The sequence below is a fragment of the Lissotriton vulgaris genome, chromosome 5 (genome assembly GCF_964263255.1).
Source record: "Lissotriton vulgaris chromosome 5, aLisVul1.2, whole genome shotgun sequence".
Lineage (NCBI taxonomy): Eukaryota > Metazoa > Chordata > Amphibia > Caudata > Salamandridae > Lissotriton > Lissotriton vulgaris.
Genome location: NC_141693.1, coordinates 2,034,684,957 through 2,034,705,200, shown reverse-complemented (window position 1 = coordinate 2,034,705,200; position 20,244 = coordinate 2,034,684,957). Strand labels below are relative to the sequence as shown.

At 50.3% G+C, this 20,244-nt stretch overlaps 1 protein-coding gene across 1 annotated transcript in view; it reads left to right on the top strand.

Moving 5' to 3' along the window:
* Positions 1-20,244, top strand: part of COL27A1 (collagen type XXVII alpha 1 chain) — a 1,047,548-nt gene that overhangs the window by 673,015 nt on the left and 354,289 nt on the right. Inside the window, exons 26-28 of the mRNA XM_086924958.1 lie at positions 1,749-1,793; positions 4,880-4,924; positions 15,824-15,877. Coding sequence (XP_086781084.1) covers positions 1,749-1,793; positions 4,880-4,924; positions 15,824-15,877 — 144 coding nt within the window. The remainder of the gene's footprint in view (positions 1-1,748; positions 1,794-4,879; positions 4,925-15,823; positions 15,878-20,244) is intronic.

The following is a 20,244-nucleotide window of genomic DNA, read 5'->3' as shown; positions in this document are numbered from 1 at the left end:
GGGGGCTGATCTGCCGCTCACCCTCACATGCACCAGAGGTGGCAGCACGGAGGCTGATCTGCCGCTCACCCTCACATGCACCAGAGGTGGCAGCACGGGGGCTGATCTGCCGCTCACCCTCACATGTACGAGAGGTGCCAGCACACCTCTCATGCCGCTCACCCTCACATGTATTGATTCCAGCACTTAATATGTTTCTTGAATGTATTTAAATCACCATAGATCCATTTGTCCTCAAAGTAGGACATGAAAAGATTCGCAGTGTCTGGAGCAAAGGGACAACCCATGGCTACTCCTTTAACCTGTAGAAAAAACTCATATTTAAATGCAAAACAATTTTCTTTATAGAAAGGGTCGCTAGTTCGAATAAGAAATCTGTAAGCTCCATATGTGGTTGGATTCTTTTGTCCAAAGTGTCTTTCATTACAGGCAATGGTCTGACTGCACCTCGGTGCACAGTGCATTCCTTTAGCCTCTTTGGTCTCTCCAGTTTTGCTCTTCCTTTCACCTCTTTGCTCTCTTCTATTTTGCTCTTCCTTTCACTTATTTGCTCTCTTCTATTTGCTCCTCCTTTCACCTCTTTGCTCTCTTCTATTTGCTCCTCCTTTAACCTCTTTGGTCTCTTCTATTTTGCTTTTCCTTTCACTTCTTTGCTCTCTTCTATTTGCTCCTCCTTTCACCTCTTTGCTCTCTTCTGTTGTGCTCCTCCTTTCATTTCACCTCTTTTCTCTCTTCTATTTGCTCCTCTTTTCTCTTTTTTGTTGTCTTCTGTTTTGCTCCTCCTTTCACCTCTGTTCTCTCTTCTATTTGTTCCTCCTTTCACCTATTTGCTCTCTTCTATTTTGCTCCTCCAGTCACCTCTTTGCTCTCTTCTGTTTTGCTCCTCATTTTACCTCTGTGGTCTCTTCTATTTGCTCCTCCTTTAGCCTCTTTGGTCTCTCCAGTTTTGCTCCTCCTTTCACCTCTTTGCTCTCTTATATTTTGCTCTTCCTTTCACTTATTTGCTCGCTTCTATTTGCTCCTCCTTTCACCTCTTTGCTCTCTTCTATTTGCTCCTCCTTTCACCTTTTTGCTCTCTCCAGTTTTGCTCCTCCTTTCACCTCTTTGCTCTCTCCAGTTTTGCTCCTCCTTTCACCTCTTTACTCTCTTCTATCTGCTCCTCCTTTAGCCTCTTTGCTCTCTCCTGTTTTGCTCCTCCTTTAACCTCTTTGGTCTCTCCAGTTTTGCTCCTCCTTTCACCTCTTTGCTCTCTCCAGTTTTGCTCCTCCTTTCACCTCTTTGCTCTCTACTGTTTTGCTCTTCCTTTCACTTCTTTACTCTCTTCTATCTGCTCCTCCTTTAGCCTCTTTGCTCTCTCCAGTTTTGCTCCTCCTTTCACCTCTTTGCTCTCTACTGTTTTGCTCTTCCTTTCACTTCTTTACTCTCTTCTATCTGCTCCTCCTTTAGCCTCTTTGCTCTCTCCTGTTTTGCTCCTCCTTTAACCTCTTTGGTCTATCCAGTTTTGCTCCTCCTTTCACCTCTTTGCTCTCTTCTGTTTTGCTCTTCCTTTCACCTCTTTGCTCTCTTCTGTTTTGCTCTTCCTTTCACTTCTTTGCTCTCTTCTATTTGCTCCTCCTTTCACATCTTTGCTCTCTTCTATTTGCTCCTCCTTTCACCTCTTTGCTCTCTCCTGTTTTGCTCCTCCTTTCACCTCTATGCTCTCCTGCAGAGCTGTAATTAAAGTGATTGTGTTCTGTGTTTTTTACCAGGGCCTTCAAGGGGAGCCTGGAAAGGAGGGTGTCGACGGACTCCAGGTTTGTTTCATTTCATTGTGCTTGCCATGTGGCTTCCCAAGAGCCTACCCGGGTATCTGCCCAGGTTGATATACAGGAGGTTGCTCAGGTATCTGCCCAGGTGGATATACAGGAGGTTGTTCTGGTATCTGCCCAGGTTGATATACAGGAGGTTGCTCGGGTATCTGCCCAGGTGGATATACAGGAGGTTGCTCGGGTATCTGCCCAGGTGGATATACAGGAGGCTGCTCGGGTATCTGCCCAGGTGGATATACAGGAGGTTGCTCGGGTATCTGCCCAGGTGGATATACAGGAGCCTGCTCGGGTATCTGCCCAGGTGGATATACAGGAGGTTGCTCGGGTATCTGCCCAGGTGGATATACAGGAGCCTGCTCGGGTATCTGCCCAGGTGGATATACAGGAGGTTGTTCGGGTATCTGCCCAGGTGGATATACAGGAGGTTGCTCGGGTATCTGCCCAGGTTGATATACAGGAGGTTGCTCGGGTATCTGCCCTGGTTGATATACAAGAGCCTGCTCGGGTATCTGCCCAGGTGGATATACAGGAGGTTGCTCGGGTATCTGCCCAGGTGGATATACAGGAGCTTTCTCGGGTATCTGCCCAGGTGGATATATAGGAGGTTGCTCGGGTATCTGCCCAGGTGGATATACAGGAGCCTGCTCGGGTATCTGCCCAGGTGGATATACAGGAGGTTGCTCGGGTATCTGCCCAGGTGGATATACAGGAGCTTTCTCGGGTATCTGCCCAGGTGGATATATAGGAGGTTGCTCGGATATCTGCCCAGGTGGATATACAGGAGCCTGCTCGGGTATCTGCCCAGGTGGATATACAGGAGGTTGCTCGGGTATCTGCCCAGGTGGATATATAGGAGGTTGCTCGGGTATCTGCCCAGGTGGATATACAGGAGGTTGCTCGGTATCTGCCCAGGTTGATATACAGGAGGTTCCTCAGGTATCTGCCCAGGTTGATATACAGGAGGTTGCTCGGGTATCTGCCCAGGTGGATATACAGGAGGTTGCTCGGGTATCTGCCCAAGTTGATATACAGGAGGTTGCTCTGTATCTGCCCAGGTGGATATACAGGAGCTTTCTCGGGTATCTGCCCAGGTGGATATATAGGAGGTTCCTCAGGTATCTGCCCAGGTGGATATACAGGAGCTTTCTCGGGTATCTGCCCAGGTGGATATATAGGAGGTTGCTCGGTATCTGCCCAGGTTGATATACAGGAGGTTCCTCGGGTATCTGCCCAGGTGGATATACAGGAGCTTTCTCGGGTATCTGCCCAGGTGGATATATAGGAGGTTCCTCGGGTATCTGCCCAGGTGGATATACAGGAGCCTGCTCGGGTATCTGCCCAGGTGGATATACAGGAGGTTGCTCGGTATCTGCCCAGGTTGATATACAGGAGGTTCCTCGGGTATCTGCCCAGGTGGATATACAGGAGGTTGCTCGGTATCTGCCCAGGTTGATATACAGGAGGTTCCTCGGGTATCTGCCCAGGTGGATATACAGGAGCTTTCTCGGGTATCTGCCCAGGTGGATATATAGGAGGTTCCTCGGGTATCTGCCCAGGTGGATATACAGGAGCCTGCTCGGGTATCTGCCCAGGTGGATATACAGGAGGTTGCTCGGGTATCTGCCCAGGTGGATATATAGGAGGTTGCTCGGGTATCTGCCCAGGTGGATATACAGGAGCCTGCTCGGGTATCTGCCCAGGTGGATATACAGGAGGTTGCTCGGGTATCTGCCCAGGTGGATATACAGGAGCCTGCTCGGGTATCTGCCCAGGTGGATATACAGGAGCCTGCTCGGGTATCTGCCCAGGTGGATATACAGGAGGTTGCTCGGTATCTGCCAAGTTGATATACAGGAGGTTGCTCGGGTATCTGCCCAGGTGGATATACAGGAGGTTGCTCGGGTATCTGCCCAGGTGGATATACAGGAGGTTGCTCGGGTATCTGCCCAGGTTGATATACAGGAGGTTGCTCGGGTATCTGCCCTGGTTGATATCCACGAGACTGCTCGGGTATCTGCCCAGGTGGATATACAGGAGGTTGTTCGGGTATCTGCCCAGGTGGATATGCAGGAGGTTGCTCAGGTATCTGCCAAGTTGATATACAGGAGGTTGCTCGGTATCTGCCAAGTTGATATACAGGAGGTTGCTCGGGTATCTGCCCAGGTGGATATACAGGAGGTTGCTCGGGTATCTGCCCAGGTGGATATACAGGAGGTTGCTCGGGTATCTGCCCAGGTTGATATACAGGAGGTTGCTCGGGTATCTGCCCTGGTTGATATCCACGAGACTGCTCGGGTATCTGCCCAGGTGGATATACAGGAGGTTGTTCGGGTATCTGCCCTGGTTGATATACAGGAGGTTGCTCGGGTATCTGCCCTGGTTGATATCCACGAGACTGCTCGGGTATCTGCCCAGGTGGATATACAGGAGGTTGCTCGGGTATCTGCCCAGGTGGATATACAGGAGGTTGCTCGGGTATCTGCCCAGGTGGATATACAGGAGGTTGCTCGGGTATCTGCCCAGGTTGATATACAGGAGGTTGCTCGGGTATCTGCCCTGGTTGATATCCACGAGACTGCTCGGGTATCTGCCCAGGTGGATATACAGGAGGTTGTTCGGGTATCTGCCCTGGTTGATATACAGGAGGTTGCTCGGGTATCTGCCCTGGTTGATATCCACGAGACTGCTCGGGTATCTGCCCAGGTGGATATACAGGAGGTTGCTCGGGTATCTGCCCATGTGGATATACAGGAGGTTGCTCGGGTATCTGCCCAGGTGGATATACAGGAGGTTGCTCGGGTATCTGCCCAGGTGGATATACAGGAGGTTGCTCGGGTATCTGCCAGGTTGATATACAGGAGGTTGCTCGGGTATCTGCCAGGTTGATATACAGGAGGTTGCTCTGGTATCTGCCCAGGTGGATATACAGGAGGTTGCTCGGGTATCTGCCCAGGTGGATATCCTGGTGGCTGCTTGGTTATCTGCCCAGAAGGCTTTTCGGGTGACTAGCTGAGTGCACACCAAGACCTGGGGTTGTTCTCTCTGTTAATTTCATCCCTTTGTGTTTCCAGGGAAAGGAAGGTGTCCGTGGCGAGGTGGGCCCACGTGGGTTTCCGGTAAGTTCCACATTTGGGTCTGTCTCCTAAAGATTTTATTTTACTTTATTTATCCATATTTATGTAAAATAGAACCAGTGAGAAATCTGAGAGAAGTCTGCTCGTAGGGCCGTACTGCTGTGTGCGTGTGCCTTAGTATGTCAGAGGCAGTACTGTGTGTGTGTGCGTGTGCCTTAGTATGTCTGATGCAAAAAGAACTATTGATGGACAGAATGCAGAATAATGTCATACATTCACCCCAGTGCAGAGATCTGGGCCTAAATCCATCTTTTTTTGCTCACCGTGCCTTTCCTCTTTGGTTTTGCTTTGTTCGCCCTAAGTTGGCAGGGTATGCCCAGACGTGGGTCCCTTGCTCACTTTGCCACTGGATTCAAGCTAGCCGGGCTGATGACAGCTGATAAGCCAGAAACCGGTCCCAGGATGCTTGTTTCCGGTCAAGGGAAGACATGGCTTGGCAGTTTGGGCTGGACTGTTCCCATGAGGCACAGGGTCAGACTGATTTGCATATGGCCATGTCTGAACTGGGGGTAGCAGAGTGGGCTAAAGAACGGTGATGGATTAAACCCAGATCAGTTGACTGGAGGTGAGTGCTTTCAATGTTCAACACTCCGTCCATCATCCCCTTTGGTTTTGCTTAGTATGTCTGAGGCAGTACTGTGTGTCTACGGGTGTGACTGTGCTCAGTGGTATTTCCACGTACAGCAGAGTGGTGCTGCCTGTGTGTTCTGAGTCGAGCTGCTAGGGCTGCGGGTGTGTGTGGATAGATATTTGTATCTACTGTACGGTACTGGTAGGTGTGTGTGTGTCTGTCTTTCTGTTTATTTGTCTGTCTGTCTCTCCTAGGCACTTTTGTGTGTCTGAGTCTGTACTGCTAGGTGTGTGTGTGTGTGTGTGTGTGTGTGTATGGCTGTCTATCTGTGGTTGCTGTTATATCCCATATATCCGAGTGGTGCTCTATGTGCTTTATAAGCTGGACTACTCAGTGTAACAAGCATACCTCTTTTTGTATGGTCACCCCAAAAAACTGGACTGATGCTGCTTGTTTTTCAACTCGGTGCCCTGAGGCCGCTGACCAGATTTCTGTGCCTGCGCCCTCACCCCAAAAAGTGTATGTTGCGTTGGCTATACCGAACTGACATGGTCTAACTTACCCATAACTCCCTAGTATATGGTACCCACGGCCTGTAAGTTAGAGGGTGACCCCAGGGCCTGCAGCCCTAGTTGTGTCACCCTGGGTGTGCCAAAGGTACAACATGGCTCCCAGCCCGCCACTGCTGACTGGAAGGACCGAGTAAAACTGCGAACTCGACTTTGCAAAGTCCAGTCCTCTCTTTTTAGGTCTCGACCTAAAGCATAGCTTTAGCAATGCTTGTTTGTCGAGATTCCAGTAAGCAGTACGAAAACTCTACCAAAACTGCTGATTAGACACAGTTCATGTGATCTATGCGCGTGCACAAACCAGCCACGTGACACACCACCATTTGTCTGTGCCTCGCATCAGACTTCAAAGGCTGCCGCTCCCCGCCCTCCGCATCAGACTTCAAAGGAATGCGCTCCGCTCTTCTAAAATCTTCTCTCCCTATACAGTGTCTTTCCCTGCTCTCGCGTTGGTCTGACCATGTCTCGCGTCTCCAGCCCCCTCCCCCCACACCGTGTCTAGGCCCTCCCCAGCCGCCCCTGTGCAGCAGCCACATACCTGGCCCGTGGAGATCAATAAATGGTGTAATTGCTGACTTCAAAGGAATGCGCTCCCCCGCCCCCGCCACAGCAATGACGAGAGCTTTTGTTTTTTATTTACCCATCCCCATGTTTTTTCTTCCTTTCCATTACGTCTTTTCCCGCTTCATTGCACGTAGCTTCCTCTTTTTTCAATTATCACCTTACATTTTCTTCATTTTATGTACCCATTTCTTCTCCTGTTTCAAACATTCCTCATCCTCTCACCCTATCTCTTCCTATCTCTCTTCCTCTTGATTTGCGTTGTCCTTTTATCCTCTTTCTTTCTCTCTGTCATAAGCTGCACTTTTCCTTTTCCAAAGCCCTGTTTCCGCCTCCCACTCGTATCTACCTCCACCGTATCTACCTCCACCAATCCTTTCCTTCTTATATTTTCTATGCAAAACAAAAACACTTTCTCCACAAACATCACTTTTATCCAGTCTCGCCACTGGCTGTCTTTACATGCTTACACCCCTCTCCAACAGACCACTCACACTGCCCCCCTTTCACACAGACTATACACACTGGCTCCCTTGCACACAGACCACACCACACAATGCTGCACGCCTCACACAACTGCACGCCTCACACAGCTGCACGCCTCACACAGCTGCACGCCACACACTGCTGCACGCCACACACTTCTGCGCGCCTCACACAGCTGCACGCCACTCATTGCTGCACACTGCACGCCACACACTGCTGTACGCCTCACAACACCACCACATCACTCAGGAACACCACCATATCACTCTAGGACACCACCACATCACTATAGGACACCACCACATCACTCTGGGACACCACCACATCACTATAGGACACCACCACATCACTCTGGGACACCACCACATCACTCTGGGACACCACCACATCACTCAGGGGGACCACCACATCACTCAGGGGGACCACCACATCACTCAGGGACACCACTACATCACTCACAGACACCACCACATCACTCAGGGGCACACCCACATCACTCACTGACACCACCACATCACTCAGGGACACCACCACATCACTCAGCCCAACCACATCATCACTCAGCACCACAACTGCATCACTCAGCACCGCAACAGCACTGTCCTTGCTTGCTACCAACAAGCATTGCCATAGCCAATAGGACTCACATTAGGAAAGTGTAAGCTATTGGCTTTGTGAATAACAATGCTATTAATTTATAAATTTTCAAAGCCAACACATATTAAAAAAAATGTCATTTACAATACCAATAGCTCGCACTTTCCTAATACGAGACCTATTGCATTGCAAATGCTTGTTAATATGTGTAAGTCACCACTAGAGCAGGCCTATCGAGCCCTGAGGCAGGTGCTGTATATTATAGAGTGGAACATTAACTTTTACATGTTCCAACCGTAAAATAAACTGCAATTGCTTTTACTGTGGAAAGGCTAGTGCCCCATTGGTGATTGCAGCGCTAGAACCTGACACCTTTGCCTTGCTAACTTACTCACTTCTAACGTTGGCACTTCAAGGTATCAAACACCTCATTACTTTATGCCCGACTTGATGCCCACGTTGAAATTAATGTAACTTGTTGATAGATGCAACTTTTAGAAAGTCGCTCCTCTGTTGCCTACGTTTTCCAGTGGCCATTTACTGGGCTGCACTCAGGCCCGGACTGGCCATAGCTGGCACCGGGCGATACCCCGGCGCGCCGCAGGAGTGGGGGGGGGGGGGGGCGGTTTTGTTACAGGGCCGTTTTTGCAGCATAGCTGCAAAATCGGCCCTGCAACAAAATCGGCCGAGTACCGGCCCTAGCAAAGCGCTCGGCGGCACCTCCAACCCCCCTAAGTGGGGAGGGGGGCCGGCCAAGCACTTTGCCAGGGCCGGTTTTGGTTCCCAGTACGGCCCTGGTCTGTCTGTGAGATAGCTTTCTGTCCTCCTGGGGAGACGTTCAAATGCCTCCCAGGAAATGGTGCAATAGAAGCCTGCTTTGGGAGAGTTGATGCCTCTCCCTGGTTGGATGCTGCGCCGGTGTTAGCCCACGATGCCTCTCCCTGGTTCGAAGCCGCACCGTTGTTAGCCCACGATGCCTCTCCCTGGTTGGATGCTGCACCGTTGTTAGCCCACGATGCCTCTCCCTGGTTGGATGCTGCACCGTTGTTAGCCCACGATGCCTCTTCCTGGTTCGAAGCCGCACCGTTGTTAGCCCACGATGACTCTCCCTGATTGGAAGCTGTACCGTTGTTAGCCCACGATGCCTCTCCCTGGTTGGAAGCTGCACCGTTGTTAGCCCACGATGCCTCTCCCTGGTTGGATGCTGCACCGTTGTTAGCCCACAATGCCTCTCCCTGGTTCGAAGCCGCACCGTTGTAAGCCCACGATGCCTCTCCCTGGTTGGATGCTGCACTGTTGTTAGCCCACGATGCCTCTTCCTGGTTCGAAGCCGCACCGTTGTTAGCCCACGATGCCTCTTCCTGGTTCGAAGCCGCACCGTTGTTAGCCCATGATGACTCTCCCTGGTTGGAAGCTGTACCGTTGTTAGCCCACGATGCCTCTCCCTGGTTGGAAGGTACACCGTTGTTAGCCCACGATGCCTCTCCCTGGTTGGAAGCTGCACCGTTGTTAGCCCACGATGCCTCTCCCTGGTTGGATGCTGTACCGTTGTTAGCCCACAATGCTTCTCCCTGGTTGGAAGCTGCACCGTTGTTAGCCCACGGTGCCTCTCCCTGGTTGGAAGCCGCACCGTTGTTAGCCCACGATGTCTCTCCCTGGTTCGATGCTGCACCGTTGTTAGCCCACGATGCCTCTCCCTGGTTCGAAGCCGCACCGTTGTTAGCCCACAATGCCTCTCCCTGGTTGGATGCTGCACCGTTGTTAGCCCACAATGCCTCTCCCTGGTTGGAAGCCGCACCCTTGTTAGCCCACGATGCCTCTCCCTAGTTCGAAGCTGCACCGTTTTTAGCCCACGATGCCTCTCCCTGGTTGGATACTGCACCGTTGTTAGCCCACGTTGCCTCTCCCTGGTTGGAAGCCGCACCGTTGTTAGCCCACGATGCCTCTCCCTGGTTGGAAGCTGTACCGTTGTTAGCCCACGATGTCTCTCCCTGGTTGGAAGCTGTACCGTTGTTAGCCCACGATGTCTCTCCCTGGTTGGAAGCTGCACCGTTGTTAGCCACGATGTCTCTCCCTGGTTCTAAGCTGCACCGTTGCTAGCCCACGATGCCTCTCCCTGGTTCGAAGCCGCACCGTTGTTAGCCCACGATGCCTCTCCCTGGTTGGAAGCTGCACCCTCGTTAGCCCACGAGGCTTCTCCCTGGTTGGAAGCCGCACCGTTGTTAGCCCACGAAGCCCCACATCACAGCCCCACATCACAGCCCCAAAGTTTAGTCTCAGAGAGCAGGATTGCAGCGCAGACCACAGTTCAGTGCAGTGTAGACTTGCAGCACAGCCCGCGCCCACCAAGTATTTTTAGATGGCAGCCCCACAGCGCAGTCCACACCTCAGCTCCACAGCGCAGTCCGCATCTCAGCTCCACAGCGCAGTCCACATCTCAGCTCCACAGCGCAGTCCACACCTCAGCTCCACAGCGCAGTCCACACCTCAGCTCCACAGCGCAGTCCACATCCCAGCTCCACAGCGCAGTCCACACCTCAGCTCCACAGCTCACTCCACACCTCAGCTCCACAGCGCAGTCCACACCTCAGCTCCACAGCGCAGTCCACACCTCAGCCCCACAGCGCAGTCCACACCTCAGCTCCACAGCACAGTCCACACCTCAGCTCCACAGCGCAGTCCACATCTCAGCTCCACAGCGCAGTCCCACAGCGCAGTCCCACAGCGCGGCCCCACAGCGCAGCCCCACAAGGCAGTCCACACCTCAGCCCCACAGCGCAGTCCACACCTCAGCTCCAAAGCACAGTCCACGCCTCAGCTCCACAGTGCAGTCCACATCTCAGCTCCACAGCGCAGTCCCACAGCGCAGTCCCACAGCGCGGCCCCACAGCGCAGCCCCACAAGGCAGTCTCCACCTCAGCCCCACAGCGCAGCTCACATCGCAGCTCCACAGCGCAGTCCACATCTCAGCTCCACAGCGCAGTCCACACCTCAGCTCCACAGCGCAGTCCACATCTCAGCTCCACAGCGCAGTCCACACCACAGCTCCACAGCGCAGTCCACACCTCAGCTCCACAGCGCAGTCCACATCTCAGCTCCACAGCGCAGTCCACACCTCAGCTCCACAGCGAAGTCCACACCTCAGCTCCACAGCGCAGTCCACACCTCAGCTCCACAGCGAAGTCCACACCTCAGCTCCACAGCGCAGTCCACACCTCAGCTCCACAGCTCAGTCCCCACCTCAGCCCCACAGCGAAGTCCACACCTCAGCTCCACAGCGCAGTCCACACCTCAGCTCCACAGCGAAGTCCACACCTCAGCTCCACAGCGCAGTCCACACCTCAGCTCCACAGCGCAGTCCACACCTCAGCTCCACAGCTCAGTCCCCACCTCAGCCCCACAGCGCAGCCCCACAGCGGAGTCCAGTTTAATTGAACAGGACAGCTCACTGTCCTAGATGAGTTACTCAGCACATCCCTGGTGGTCGCTGAGTTGAGATGTGCTCGTGGTGTCAGATATATTATGTTAATGAGTTTGTAAAGCGTGCGAATGCTAATCGGCGTCATGGCGCTAATGTCAGACATTAAACCTAAGGAAGAAGGCTTCGGTAAAGCAGGTTCGGCGATGGGATATAAAAGCCAGGTTTTTCGTTGCTTTTTGAATTTTAGGAGGTTTGGCTGCGCTCTGAGATGGTCAGGCATCGAAATCCACCCTATGCGCGCGGAGTGGGACAAGCTTCTTGCTCCCCAGGGGGCCTTCACAGGGCTGTCGTGTTGCAGTGCTTGCTGTGGCGCTTTTCACTAATACATTTAAAGGCCCAATGCTCCGGATCGGGGCTATACGAGGCCCAGTGGGATGGGGCCCTTGTGAAAATAAATACATCCTTTGCAAAACAAAATTCAAACTTAAAACCATATAGGTTTATTCAAAATTAAGAATCATTACAGAAGCCAAAATTCAGTTGCGAGAGGTCGTAACCGAAGGGAAGGACCCGGAGCCAAACTATAATTCAGCAAAGAACTTCCATGTCCTCAATTTGTGAGTCTAGGGAGTCTGAATATAAATCAGCGAAAGCAGCCACAGGAAGTCTGCCTCCCGGAAGAAGCAAAGGGCAAGAGCAGCCACCGGAAGTCTGCCTCCCGGAAGAAGCAAAGGGCAAGAGCAGCCACCGGAAGTCTGCCTCCCGGAAGAAGCAAAGGGCAAGAGCAGCCACCGGAAGTCTGCCTCCCGGAAGAAGCAAAGGGCCAGAGCAGCCACCGGAAGTCTACCTCCCGGAAGAAGCAAAGGGCCAGAGCAGCCACCGGAAGTCTGCCTCCCGGAAGAAGCAAAGGTCCAGTGTTCATCAGCACACAGACTGACATAGAGGCTGCTCAGGATGAAAAGCAGAGAAAGTCCGACACACTTCCAGAAACAACACATTTAATATGTCTCTGACAGAAAAAAAACTCGCACTCTGCATGGTGTGAAATGAAGCAATAACCATTGGCTTGTTGTAAAAACCTGACACCTTAAATAAATAACATTTGGGGACGCCTATTTGCATTTATAATAAGGAGGAAATAGTGTTGGACACTGAAAGCAGTGAATTTACAAAGTAGAGCATTGAAGAGACCTGGCGAAAGGTTTGAATATTGCAATGTAGGCGAACATCCCCACGTGGCCTCCTTTAGGGGTGAGCGGAACTCGCGGGGTATCACATCTCCGCGAGATTCCATGGAGGTCCGCGAGCACACTTCTCACGCCGATGTGTAGTGCCAGGAGCTTGTTCCATGCTGTAAAATGAGCGCAAACTGCCCCACGCGGCGCTCCAGGGGACGCTGCTTCTTTCTGACGCTTGAGTAGATTTTCTCCTCGAGTGGCGGCTTTCCCAACGTGAAAGGTCGCGGCCGCCCGTGTTCAGAAATCTGGCCAGGAGGCTTTATTGCGCCCAAAAATTGCGGTAGGGGTGCAAATTGTCATTCAGAAAATTAGCGTTGGCGAGCCACGCATGAGAAGAAAACTCTACTGCGCGGCAGTTGAAGGAGTTTTGCCAGAACGCAGAGTGGGTAAAACTACGTCTGCAGAGGGGAAATATTGGCCCACCCCAAGGTTTAAGGCATACAAGTAAATACATTTTATTCAGTACAACAACTGCATAAATTGAGTCACATTTCATTGATATTATGAAAAGGAAAAACACCGAAAAAAACATGCAGATAGCAGACTTGTTCATGCAGTTTTAAAAGCTACATTTTCTTCTGCAACTTTAAAATAAATGTTGGTGCTGGCAGGCCCAGACCCAGTAATTTACATTTGCGCTTACCTATGCTAGCTTAAACACATGTTTCTAATGAATAAAAACACTTTAACATTTATGATATTTATAGTGTGAGGGTTGCAATATATGTTGGTGGTATGTGAAGGATGTGGTGTGTTGGGGTGTGTGAGTTATGTGTTGTCCATTCTCATGATTGCATTATTTTGGTGCTGTAGATGGGGTATATTGTGCTGGTATTTGAGAGACGCAGTGTGTTGGTGACTTGAAAAGGGTTGTGCTATGTTGCTGGTGTGAACGAGTGCTGGTGTATCAGTGGTGTGTGAGGACTCGTGCATTTGTGATGTGTGAAGGTTGTGGTGTAGGCGTGTGTTGGTGGTGTTGAGAGCTGTAATTTATCAGTGTGTGCTTGTGAAGTATACTGATGTGAGGTGTGACTCTAAAGTACTGCCTTTGTGTACCTTCATGTGATGGTGTTTCGTGTGTCTGTACTGTGTTCAGGGTCCAGACGACCTGCAGTGTGAGGGTGTTAGAGATCTGGTGTCTTAGGGCAGTGTAGCATTGGCGGTATGTTGATGTGTGACCGCTGTGGTGTATTGGTGATGTGTGAAGGCATGTTGTCTATGCCTGTTGATGGTGTACATGGGTTGTGGCGTGTCCTTAGTGTGTGTGATGGTGTACATGGGTTGTGGCGTGTCCTTAGTGTGTGTGATAGTGTACATGGGTTGTGGCGTGTCCTTAGTGTGTGTGATGGTGTACATGGGTTGTGGTGTGTCCTTAGTGTGTGTGATGGTGTACGTGTGTGTGATGGTGTACATGGGTTGTGGCGTGTCCTTAGTGTGTGTGATGGTGTACATAGGTTGTGGTGTGTCCTTAGTGTGTGTCATGGTGTACATGGGTTGTGGTGTGTCCTTAGTGTGTGTGATGGTGTACATGGCTTGTGGCGTGTCCTTAGTGTGTGTGATGGTGTACGTGTGTGTGATGGTGTACATGGGTTGTGGCGTGTTCTTAGTGTGTGTGATGGTGTACATGGGTTGTGGCGTGTGCTTAGTGTGTGTGATGGTGTACATGGGTTGTGGCGTGTCCTTAGTGTGTGTGATGGTTTACATGGGTTGTGGCGTGTCCTTAGTGTGTGTGATGGTGTACATGGGTTGTGGCGTGTCCTTAGTGTGTGTGATGGTGTACATGGGTTGTGGCGTGTCCTTAGTATGTGTGAAGGCATGTTGTCTATGCCTGTTGATGGTGTACATGGCTTGTGGCGTGTCCTTAGTGTGTGTGATGGTGTACATGGCTTGTGGCGTGTCCTTAGTGTGTGTGATGGTGTACATGGGTTGTGGCGTGTCCTTAGTGTGTGTGATGGTGTACATGGGTTGTGGCGTGTCCTTAGTGTGTGTGAAGGCATGTTGTCTATGCCTGTTGATGGTGTACATGGCTTGTGGCGTGTCCTTAGTGTGTGTGATGGTGTACATGGCTTGTGGCTGTCCTTAGTGTGTGTGATGGTGTACATGGGTTGTGGCGACTCCTTAGTGTGTGTGATGGTGTACATGGGTTGTGGCGTGTCCTTAGTGTGTGTGATGGTGTACATGGGTTGTGGCTTGTCCTTAGTGTGTGTGATGGTGTACATGGGTAGTGGCGTGTCCTTAGTGTGTATGATGGCGTACATGGGTAGTGGCGTGTCCGTAGTGTGTGTGATGGTGTACATGGGTAGTGGCGTGTCCTTAGTGTGTGTGATGGTGTACATGGGTTGTGGCGTGTCCTTAGTGTGTGTGATGGTGTACATGGGTAGTGGCGTGTCCTTAGTGTGTGTGATGGTGTACATGGGTTGTGGCGTGTCCATAGTGTGTGTGAGATGGTGTACATGGGTTGTGGCGTGTCCTTTGTGTGTGTGATGGTGTACATGGGTTGTGGCGTGTGCTTAGTGTGTGTGATGGTGTACATGGGTTGTGGCGTGTCCTTAGTTTGTGTGATGGTTTACATGGGTTGTGGTGTGTCCTTAGTGTGTGTGATGGTGTACATGGGTTGTGGCGTGTCCTTAGTGTGTGTGATGGTGTACATGGGTTGTGGCATGTCCTTAGTATGTGTGAAGGCATGTTGTCTATGCCTGTTGATGGTGTACATGGCTTGTGGCGTGTCCTTAGTGTGTGTGATGGTGTACATGGCTTGTGGTGTGTCCTTAGTGTGTGTGATGGTGTACATGGGTTGTGGCGTGTCCTTAGTGTGTGTGATGGTGTACATGGGTTGTGGCGTGTCCTTAGTGTGTGTGAAGGCATGTTGTCTATGCCTGTTGATGGTGTACATGGCTTGTGGCGTGTCCTTAGTGTGTGTGATGGTGTACATGGCTTGTGGCTGTCCTTAGTGTGTGTGATGGTGTACATGGGTTGTGGCGACTCCTTAGTGTGTGTGATGGTGTACATGGGTTGTGGCATGTCCTTAGTGTGTGTGATGGTGTACATGGGTTGTGGCTTGTCCTTAGTGTGTGTGATGGTGTACATGGGTACTGGCGTGTCCTTAGTGTGTATGATGGCGTACATGGGTTGTGGCTTGTCCTTAGTGTGTGTGATGGTGTACATGGGTAGTGGCGTGTCCTTAGTGTGTGTGATGGTGTACATGGGTTGTGGCGTGTCCTTAGTGTGTGTGATGGTGTACATGGGTAGTGGCGTGTCCTTAGTGTGTGTGATGGTGTACATGGGTTGTGGCGTGTCCATAGTGTGTGTGAGATGGTGTACATGGGTTGTGGCGTGTCCTTAGTGTGTCTGATGGTGTACATGGGTTGTGGCGTGTCCTTAGTGTGTGTGATGGTGTGTTAGAAGTTCTTTTCCTGATCCTTTCACCTTTGTTTCTAGGGAATTACTGGACCCGCCGGCCCCCAGGGAGCGAAAGGCGTTGTGGGAGAGACGGTAAGTACCTGGGGGTGAATGTGCCCGCCTCTGGGTGGCCTGGATGTGTCCTGGGTCAGGTAAACCATTCTTGGGGGAGGGATTACGTGCCAGTTCTGGTGAACACTGAGTGGTTACTGGAAGGCGGCACCTTGTTCTTTCCCAGAAATGTTTGCACAACTTTAAAAGTGCAAAGGTCAGGTAAAAGGCTCCCCAAACCTGAAGCAATTAAACAAATATTCAACGGCAGCCAAGCATCTGTGAGGGCGAGGATGTAAGAAGAACCATTGACAAAAAGGCCAAAAGGATGAAAACAGGTGCTGGGGTTGGGGTGATGAGCGCCGGTCAGGGTCTGGATGAAAAAGCCTGTGTTCATTGCATGTGTGGCTTTAGCATGTGTGGCTTTAGCATGGGTGGCTGTAGATACACGTGCTACTCTTGCCATCTAGTGTTGGGTTCGGACGTTGCACTCAGCTCTTCTTCAGAGTGATGAGCTCGGACCCCTCTGGATGCCGGGGCTCGCGGTCGCCTTTGCTATTCTCAGATTCCTTTTAATCACCTGCCAAGTGCAGCGTCAGACCCCGGCCCCGGCCCCAGGCCGCTCACCCTCGCCCGTCGGCGCCTGAAGTCTGAGTTTGGTGACCCTGGGTCGCTGCTGGGCACGTGGAGATTCTCTGGAGCCACAGACCCGCCACACGCCGCTGCTCAGCTGCCAAACGGACATGTTTTGGCCTTACAATCCATTGGGGCCCCGTCTTCTTCCTACATCCTGACTCAGTAGCCGAGAGCACCCCACACCCGTGACGTTAAGCATGCTCTTACGTATTACACTGAAGGACCAAACCCTTTTGTAAACAAGCAGTTGCAATGCAATAGGTCTCACATTATTAAAGATTGGTAAGAAACAGAAATAAAACGATGGACCCTTCCTTACGTCAGCACCTGACTACCTTTCTCCCCGTAATATTATGTGGCCCTTGAGTTAATAAAGGGAATTGTGTGCACACTGGCTGGCACCCATCGTTACTGTGCCTATTCCCTAGGGAATTGAAGTACAAATAAAACAACCGCAAAGGTGCACCACAAAGGACAAGAAAATAAGTGCAAGTGGTATTTAGCACAAGAAAGAATTATTTCTCAAAGAGATGTTGGTAATCTTCTGGTAATCTTTATTTTCAATTTTCAGTAAAACATACAGCCGACGCGTTTCGTCCCAAGCTGGGACTTCTTCAGGGCTGTCGGTAAAAACATATACATTCCATCAATTCATATATACAAAAGTCAACACCTATTCGAACATCATGTACAATAACAAACAGTTTAAAAACACTACAAAAATAGAGATAGACATGGAGCTTGTGCATACATAATTAAGAGTATAAGCCCACAAGAGATCTATAGACAGGGGCCTATATGTATATGGAGGGATATGTACAGATATATATACATTATTTACAGTTGAAAGGAAAGATTCCTTGGGCTATTTACATTTGGGACGAAAGATTCCTTTGGGCAGTTGGTGAACATGTACAAAAGACATAAAGTATTTGCTAAGCCAGTGTTTGTACAAAAGATTTACAAGGCAAACAGAAGAACGAGAAAAAGAAGAAAATAGACGGAAGGTAGGGGCACATCTAGAGAAAGACCAGGATTGAGAATGGGCTAATGGTATGTTAAAGGTTTAAAGAAGACTATATGAATGAAATTGCCCGGCAACTATCCGATTCCACCTGTTACACCAGACTTAGTCACAACCCCATAGAGGCTCTTACATCTCATATAAACATGAGACTTGTTGAATGGCGAGAGACAGGCTTGCCAAGTGTTGAGGAGTGTAAATACCTCACAGTAACGGCCCCATCTTTTCCTTGTATTTACATACTCCCTAAAATTCATAAGGGAGGCCCCTTTCCACCAGGCCGCACCATTATTTCTGGGGTTAATTCGCCCACGGAAAAACTGTCAGAGTATGTGGACACCTTCATCCAGCCCATGGTACAAAATCTCCCGGCCTACTTGAGGGACACCAAAGATATACTGGGTAAACTGGAGGGTTTCACCTGGACAGACACCCTTCATTTCGTCACCCTCGATGTAGTTGGGCTTTACACCTGTATAAAGAAGGAATTTGGGATAAGGGCCCTGGAAACCTTTTTGGAAAAAAGATCAGCAGACCATCTGTTACATAATGGTGTCCTTCTTGAAATGACAGAAATCATACTGTCAAAAAACTTCTTCTTGCATGACTCGACATGGTACCATCAAACGCAAGGTACTGCGATGGGTTCCAAATTTGCTCCCACTTACGCCGGCCTCTTTATGGGCTGGTTTGAGCGGGAGCATGCATGGGGTCGCCACGCAGCCAAATGGATGAACAACATAATCTTCTGGGGTAGGTACATCGATGATGTGATAGTGATCTGGGATGGACCTACCCCGGATCTATTAGATTATTTTGGTTACCTTAATGATAATCCGTTCAATGTCCGCTTCACGATGACACACAATCAGGGTGCCATTGACTTTCTCGATGTCAAACTCTTTATAGAGGATAACAAGATCCACAGCTGCACTCATCGCAAGGCGACTGCCTGCAATAGTATTTTACACTATGAGAGCGCACATCCCCGACATGTAATCGAGAATATCCCCTATGGGGAAATGATCCGGATGCGCCGCAATTGCAGCACGGAGGATACTTTCCTACACAATATTCAAGAAACGGAAAAACGGTTCCTGGAGAGGGGCTATCCCAGGAAGACCCTGAAAAAGGCCAACAAAAAAGCCCAAAACGTACCAAGACAGGGGCGGGAATTGAACCCTGGTCCCGGGCTAGACCGCTGCATCAGGGTCTGCCGCTCTAACCATTGAGCCACACTTCTCCAACAAAGCAACAAACACATAATTATATTAATGCAATATATTTACCCTCCCCTCCCCCGAATCTCCATATCTCCATATTACAGTCATGGGGACTTATAACATTATATAAACATAATCTTTCTTTGTTCAAGCAAAAGGAAATATGCGAGTAAGTGAAGATCGAAATGCTTATCCTGCTCGGGAAAAATACTTTATTGCAAAAAAATGGTGATGGGCAAATACACGAAAATAGCACAAACTACACAGCACAAGACATAAAACAGAGAAAAAGTTATGATCATAAAATCATCCTGCCTAACTTGGTGAGTCCCCCACTTCATTTTTTTAGGACTCGAGCCCTGCGTGTATTGCTGAAAATGTATTTTGGTTCCAACTCCAGTTGTGCCACAATGACCTGATGAGGTATCGATTGATCCATATATATTCCTTCTCCGCCTCCCGAGGCGGAGACTCGCGTGACGGTGGTGGCGGGGCTGGGGAGCAGGAGTAGCCCAGAACACAGGAAGAGACCATGGCAAGCAGCTCTCCTGAGAGCCGCTCATTCCCTACACTTCAAGATATAAGGGGCCATATATCAAGAAAGAGCGATACGTTATCGCTGCTTTTATCGGCAGAAAACTGCCGCTAAAGCGGCAATAATGGTCTTGATAATAGGCCCTTGTGAATTCCCATAGAAGCCCAGGTTAACACCTGAACCTGGGCTTCTATGGGAATTAACAAGGGCATACATATTATCAAGCCCATTATCGCCGCTTTAGCGGCAGTTTCCTGCCGATAAAAGCGGCGATAATGTATCACCCTTTCTTGATAATATGGCCCAGCGGCTCTACAGGCCCCTGGAGTAGCAGCTGCTCTGTTTGTCGATTGGCGGAAACCATTTTGCGTGAGAGTTGCTTCAGATGCACCAGCTGCAGATCACCCCAGATCAAGTCAGAGCAACAGTGACGCCTGCCCGTGGTTCGGCTGCACGGTGGCACACGAGCCATGCTTGTGTGAGCCCTTGCCTGCATGTGTACGCCTCGCTGTTCAATATACACACCTGGTAGCATGTAGGGAGTCTCCTCTCCTCCTGGACTGTCCCACTGGCTGCACCGACAGTCACCAGGAGAGAGCAACCCACAGAAATCTGTTTAACTTGTAGTCTAACCTTCCCCCGCCCTCTGACTTTCAAAAACGTTGCTTCAAATATTTTTGCCATAAAAAGTAGCAGTCTGTATTTATGTAATTAGCAAATAATCGTGCTTTCTGGAAAGCAGTAACCCTTCGGCATAAGTGGTCCGGTTCGTAGGCGAGCCGCCTAACTGTCCAGAAAAGTTTTTAAATGTATATTGTGTGTTGGTCTATATTTGTTGGAACACTACTGGGTTTGGTACAGGCTGGAGGCCTATTAAAATTAAAATTCGCTGATTATGCTATGACCGTCGGTTATATTCCGTCGCTGGTAATGTGCCTACTTTGGAAATGGTCATGCATACATGCATGTGAATGCATCCCTGTATAGAGGC